General features: G+C 41.0%; 1 protein-coding gene across 3 annotated transcripts; it reads right to left on the reverse strand.

Moving 5' to 3' along the window:
- Positions 1–2,759: 2,759 nt before the first annotated feature.
- ANKRD49 (ankyrin repeat domain 49) lies at positions 2,760–6,539 on the reverse strand. 3 transcript variants are annotated; one of them, XM_006018627.3, is made up of 3 exons: positions 6,464–6,539; positions 5,382–5,667; positions 2,760–3,766 (listed from the first exon to the last, which is right to left on the reverse strand). In XM_006018627.3, the coding sequence occupies exons 2-3, from the start codon at positions 5,652–5,654 to the stop codon at positions 3,305–3,307; spliced, it is 735 nt and encodes a 244-aa protein (XP_006018689.1). In that variant the 5' UTR covers positions 5,655–5,667; positions 6,464–6,539; the 3' UTR covers positions 2,760–3,304. The 3 variants fall into 3 exon arrangements, with proteins under 3 accessions (XP_006018689.1, XP_006018690.1, XP_025053643.1); XM_006018628.3 differs by having other exon boundaries at positions 6,410–6,479; XM_025197858.1 differs by lacking the exon at positions 6,464–6,539 and adding an exon at positions 5,844–6,395.
- Between the last annotated feature and the right edge of the window lie 232 nt (positions 6,540–6,771).

Raw genomic sequence — 6,771 nt, forward strand, 5'->3', positions numbered from 1 at the left:
GGTCAGGTCAGCAGAAGCTTTTATTCAAAAGAAACTACAGCTGTAGGGGGGATTCCAAAGTGACATGGATTTCCCAAGCACTTGGAAGGGGTTCCCCCACAAGAGCAAAATCAGGAGGCTTATATACTTTTTAACAGTCACTTACAACTCACGTGATCAAATAGTGAAATTAGCTAGAAAAGCAGCTATAAACATTACTTCATTACTTCTTTGCTGTTATCAGGATGAGAATTATGGAGGAGACAAGGGAGAAATAGCACTCCCTGCCTGCACCTGGAAATCAGAGTTGTACATACTTTTTGCTATCTTCAAGGCCACGGTGAGCGAAGCAGTTGCAGAGTAGTTACAAAGAACAAACACTTTCCCTTATCTGTTCTACTGTACAGAGCCAGCAATTCTCCGCAAAGCGGTTATGTCATCTTATAACTCAAATGATCAAAGTTTAAGGCATTTATTTTTTTTCTGATTCCACAAATATAAATACTAACACATTTTCAAAGTCTAGTGTAGCTCCTATAATTAATTTACGTCTTTGTTCTGGAACAAATGTAGCCTTTAGAATTTGCAAACATATGAATAAATATGACTATTGTTTATATCTCTGCCTTATGCAAGATGTATTTTTGGTTGCATTCACCTTCTACAGACATCCTATGAAATAGAATTTCCAAACAAACCTGGGAGGATTAAAAAAAATCAACTTTTTACAAGGGAAAATTTTACCTTGTAACTGTGGTTCTATTCCTTATAGTAATAGGGCCAAATAATAACTCACTTTTATTAAAAAGGCAATCAGGACTTGTAGTAGAGATGGTATCTTTTATTAGACCAACAAGATTTTTGCAAAAAAATGTATTTCATTTTTATTGTGCTCACGTTTCACCTCAACCTGCAGTATACAAAATGAAGACAATCTTTATCCCCATTTTACAAGAAAAAACGCTCAGACTTCCGACTCCAACTCTAGTGTATTATTCATTGATCTAGGCTTTGGAGCACATGGTATTCCTGGAAATAAAGCAGTACTGTTGACATCCATCATGACATTTTCAGACAGCTTTTTGGTCCTAGCAACTGACATTCTTGTTAAGCTAGTGTACTGTATGATTCCTTGAAAACATATACATAGAAATTATGGCCTGTCTCAAATTTAAAGTGATGCTTCAGCTCCTATTATAGAAGGAAAAAAAAAAAAAAAAGGTAGAGACTATTTTGCCTACAGTCCAGAAAAAAGTGGCTTATTTCTGCCCATTTAATTTAAAAAGTCCATTACTGGAGTTCTCATTGGATGGGTGGTTAATAATTCAAAGCTATTTATATTTCCATGGTAAATTACTATATTTTTAAAAAGGTAGCGCACTTCATGGCATCAGGGTGACAATAAGGCAGCAAAATTTACATACAAGCTAAGAAGTTCAACTCTACTTAAAACATAGGACTTTAACTTATAAAAGAACTGAATCTAACCATGAGCGAGAACTGGCAAAAGTATCATGTACTCATTCATGTCTAGAAAGACAGTGCAAAAACACAGTGCAAGTATTAATAGATTACAATTTTTTGCTGAGCTAAAACAAAGGTTTGTTCTATGCAATACCAACATGAGGACACCCCCACTGATATTCTGTAACAGGAATCACAGAATGAGTCATTTTGGTGATATATTGCATGTAGATATGCAATTACTAATTCAGTCACAGGTAGCCATAGTGCAGAACATGGAATAAACATGGTCCTGGAGTCCCGTGACAACCTCCTAGGGGATACTGCATGCTGGGCATTCTAATCTCTTCTGACTACATGATGATTATTAAAAAGTTTAATAATCTGAAGTTAGCTTTTACATAAAGGCATCCATACATTTTTAAGGGGCCTGGAAAGTTGCCAACACAGCTCTGCAATCTAGCAGTTTGTATACCCTTATTCTAAGATGTTTTGTGCATTAGTCACTCTACAACTTGCAGAAAACAACACTGACAGAAGGAGAACTATAAGAACTATATAGTAAGACTAATGATAATGATGTTGTCATGAGTTGCATGATATTTTGCATATTCCTTAAAAACCCAGGTTCTAGAACAATGTGGATACATGAGAATCTCAGCGTTCACTTCTCTAGCCTTTATGGTTAGAAAGAAAAGCTTCAAATTCAAGTGTGTCCTCAGATTCAAAAAACAGAAAATAAACAAGTAGTGAACTCCAGATGTCAGTGGCTTAAAGTTGCAATAGTACAACTTGGGAAGCCTGACTCATGACATTTTTCATGTTTGGGGATAATACTAGGTGTTCATTAATTAAAGAGAATCAAATAAAAAGCTGAAGTGGAAGGAACAGTTCACAGGTTAGAGAACATTTTTGACAACGCACACAAAATAAGAAAGTTGAGACTACAAATTGTTGTTGTGATTTGGGGGTTGGAAAGACCTCTCCAAGGCTTTGGCATCAATCAAAAACAATATTAGGTCCTTACTGCACTGTAAAATGTCTCCAACTCAGACACAATGGTGTTTCATCTGTTTATCTTCATGCAATGTAACTTAGATTTGTCTGTAGTTGGAGGAGCATTTATACAGTATTCCATTTTGATAGGGGAGTGTAAACAAGACCCTTAAGGATACTTACCCCATATGAAAGTGCCAATAAAAAAAAATTAATTAAAACTGCGTTAGCACCATATACATAATGTCTCCTAGTCTATGTAGAGGCAACAGCACTGACTAGGCCATTCAAAGATCCACAACACAACATTAAGTATTTTATACTGTTTTAATAAGCTTTCCAGAAGCATTGTTATATGTTTCGAGTAACATCTCTATGAGTTGCATTCAGTCCGATTTTTCATGCACTTAAAATTTTAAAAATAAGTCTCTCACAATAAAGATTCTAATAAACACTGACTAACAACTAACAATTCCTGCCCCTGCCCCACCCACCGTGCCATATATTCCAGTTTTCTCCTTGATTTTAGTGTTTTGGACTGTAATTAAATAAGGGTCTATCAATCTCCACTTAATACGTGGAGACCCATAGCTAAATATTACATTCACTGCAGTGTCCTGAATACTCTCAAAACTCTTTGAATAGAGTGATCACATTAGGAAGCAAGTGGGGAAAAACCCCCAAAACAAATAACCCCAATGAGTTGTAATGGATGTTTGCAAAAACAACAAGATTTTAGGTCATAAGAGGCCCCACAAAGTATCTCCCTTTAAATCTTTGCTATCAGGGAGAAAACACCACATTTGAATACAGCAACGGTTGTACATAGGAGAAAGAAAAGAAATTCACATACAAAGTTTTTTTTTTAAGAGTCTGGTGCAGAATTTATGCAGTCCTCTACTATTTCAAAAAGGTAATAGTAGACATCAGTCCTCCTAGCAATATCAAAGGCAGTTTCATCCAAGTTATTTTTCAAGTTTGGTTTCACGTAGCGATTCATCAGCAGAAGCTGCAGGGTTTCTTTACTATTTTTGTTTCCTGCAGCAAGATGCAATGGTGTCAGCAAACCATTCGTCTGAGCATTGATATCTGCACCATGCTGAAGCAAGAACGAAGCTATTTTTGTATTGTTCCACTTACATGCACTATGCAGGGGTGTCCAGCCATCCACAGTCAGTGCATGGATATCTGCACCTTGGCCAATCAATTCATGCACAATGTCCAAGTGTCCGCTGTAGGAAGCACGATGCAGAGGTGTGTACTGATCTTCATCTTGAACATTTACTGGAGCTAGATTTTGTGATAGGAGCCTTCGTACTGTACTAAGCTAAGAAAGACAGGCAGTTTAATATAACACTCTCCAATGGGATGCGCTCCTTTTGCTTCCAAATAGAAACCAACTGATACACTGTCAAAAAACAAACAAACTTGCCCCTCTCAAAAATCCACGTGGTTGTGATCATAAACATTTTCCTGAGACAAAAATAAGTTTTTAAATTAAATCAATTATTTTACTGCTGCTGTTTCCTTTGGGAACATGAGATGAATGTGTTGGTACAGTAGGTAGCTACACAAAAATAAGAGTTTTCATGGACAGATTTACATCTGTTATACCAGTTTGTTTTTTTTTAAAGGAGAGTACCCCTTCTGGTGGGTGCCCCCTTCCAGACGTGGAGCAGGGTGGGGGGCTCCTGATCATGAGCAGTGGAGGCGATGGTGGCAGGGCACAGGCACGTAGCAGTGGCGCTTCCCAAGTACCCCCACTTCTCTGTACCGCCGCTGCATACCCCCTGGGGCCTTCCCAAGTACCCCCAGTTGACAACCCCTGCGTTATACAAACTGGTAAATGTGCCAATCCTCATGATTCTGAAGAATAATGTGTTATTAAAGGGGGGTTTATTTTTGGTCAAAAATAGCTAGCTTCCTTGCCACAAAACCACAATTCATCATTTGTGCATGTAGCATAGTTTTGGATATAAACAGACCAGGTCTGTTTAAAAAGCAACCAACCAACCAACCCACAAAACAGAACTTAAAATAATTTCTCTCATTGATAAACAGGGACATTTTCAGTACTGTATTAGAGCAGTATTCCACTTGGCATATGTGTTTGGGGCCTCAGTTCAGTAAATCACAACCAAATGCTCAATATTTTTCTGGCCCACTGTCTAGCTATTCCTGGTCTCTCATCTTTTTCACAGCCTTGCAGACTGTTTTTAGTTCTTTCAAAAACTGTGGATCAACCAATGGAGACCAGTCTTTAGCAGCAACTAGGGTTTCAGTTTCTGGTTAAGCAGGAAATGGAGGGAAAGCAAGCTGAAGATTAATCTCTGTTTCTGATCTATGCATCCATAACTCTGGAAAAACTACCCCCCTCCTTTTTACCTTCACAAAAGCAAGGCACGTGTCTTATTTGAGGGAGTGTGTTATAAAAGGAAATATGGTGTTCAACAGTGCTTTTGCTTTTAAAGTAGCTGAGTAGCTTTAACAAAATGCAAACTTAATGTTTTTAAGTGATGGACCTATTTTCACCATTCAAATGTATTACCATTTACCAGAAATAATAGAATACTTGCTAGGCTAATAATTTACACGAAAATACCCAGAATGCTCTTTTGGTTCATAACAGCCTCAGAAAAGCACTAGCATTTGAGCATTGGATAAAAATCAAGGTCATGATCCTGCAAGCTAATCTGCAGAGACCGCTCAACTTGTGCAGAGATCCTCAGACTTCAAAATGGGTGACCTACATTGAATTGCTGGCAGGCTTTGGCCCAGATGGTTTGGCCCAATAATTGGGCCCCTAGCATCCTTTATATATAAAAAACGTGTGTGTATATCTGTATCTATACAGATGGATAATTTGTGTGTTTAACGTGTTTTATTTAGATATTGATTTGAGGGAGTACACCATCAGACACATGCAAAGCACATCAGCTTACCCGATTATTTTCAGCTGCCCAGAGCAACAGCTTATCTGGATTCTTTTCCATTTGCTTTTCTTGCATTTGGTACCACTCCTCGCTTTTCTCTTGCTCATCTTCCTCATCCTCAGACTGCCCTGACCAGCAGCTCTGAGTTCCTATGGGAATTAGATGTCTATGCGTTTCCAGCAATTCAAGTTGATTAAAATTCTCAGTGAACTCCTGAAGCTGTTCTCTCTCATCTTCCCCAGAACCTACATCTTTCACATCCGAGTTCCCACTTTCACTCATTTCTAGTTAGTATCTGCAAGTGCCAAATGTTCAAAATTAAACACTTCATTTTTTCCATTTGCTTTTTTCCAGAACAAATACATACGTGTGCACGTGCACGTGCACACACACACATACACTCAGCCAACAGAAGTTAATCGATGGCTGCAAAGACGAGAGCAACATGCTGCTTTGAAGCACCGTTTGTACCTCTTCCTGGCATCACGGAGCTGCTCTGGACCACCCCTGGCAGTCGCAGCCCCATGAGCCCGACCCCAAATCACTGTCCCCAACACAGGAGGCTGCACCCTGTGGCATTTTGCTCACTCCAGCCAAGGCAGATCCCTCTGGCTGGCGCAAAGCATCTCACAGGGACTAATCACCAGGAATCCTAGTTCTCTCTGATTTAAAAAAAAAAAAATCCCCAATTTTTGGATTAAAGGAAAAAAAAACATTTTCCCATGATTACAACAAAGCACTGCTAACATATAGATGTAGATATAGGGGCGTTCCATTTTAATCGTGGAAAAATGTGAATTTTGGGTTACTTTTCTTAATCAAAATGTGGTTGTTTTTTTTAAATCAGAGAAAACCAGGATCCCCGCTAATCACCCGCCCCGCCCCGGGGCTGAGGCGACCCCCCCGCCCTTGCTTGGGCCGCAATCAAAAGTGGCTGGGAGACCCCCCCAGCCATCGCTGCTCGCTCCACTGCTGCCGGCCCGGCCCGGCCCCACTCCCACGCCCCGCACGCCAAGCCCTGCCCGCCTCGTGCCCACCCGCGTGCCCAGGCTCCGGGGGCAGAACCAGCCCCGCCTCCCTCCAGAAACCACCTGGAAGAAGAACACTTCCAACCCGCGCTCCGTCACCATCCCCATCCCCATCCCCCGGAAGTAGCGCTTCCACGGCCTCTCATTGGCCAATGATGTCCTTGCTTTGCCCTCGGCTTCCGGGGCGGACGAATGGTGAACGCGGGATTTGGGCCGGGGCGGTTCTTACGAGAGGATGCGTGCGCCTCCGCGTTGCTATGGGAACCGAAGGCGCGGCTGGGCCCAGAGCCGCTGCGCTAGGCACCGCCTGACCGGGGGCGGGGCTAGCGCTCGGCACGCGGCCCGTCCGCCTCAGTCTCCGCCTCTGCTCC

This window comes from Alligator sinensis, unplaced genomic scaffold (assembly GCF_000455745.1).
Source record: "Alligator sinensis unplaced genomic scaffold, ASM45574v1 scaffold116_1, whole genome shotgun sequence".
Classification (NCBI taxonomy): domain Eukaryota; kingdom Metazoa; phylum Chordata; order Crocodylia; family Alligatoridae; genus Alligator; species Alligator sinensis.

Excerpts from the sequence above, each read along its gene's own strand:
- ANKRD49 (XM_006018627.3), bottom strand. The coding sequence starts at position 5,654 with ATGAGTGAAAGTGGGAACTCGGATGTGAAAGATGTAGGTTCTGGGGAA. Across the intron at positions 3,767-5,381 it reads GGGCAGCTGAAAATAATCGG|CTTAGTACAGTACGAAGGCT; the intron begins GTAAGCTGATGT and ends TGTCTTTCTTAG.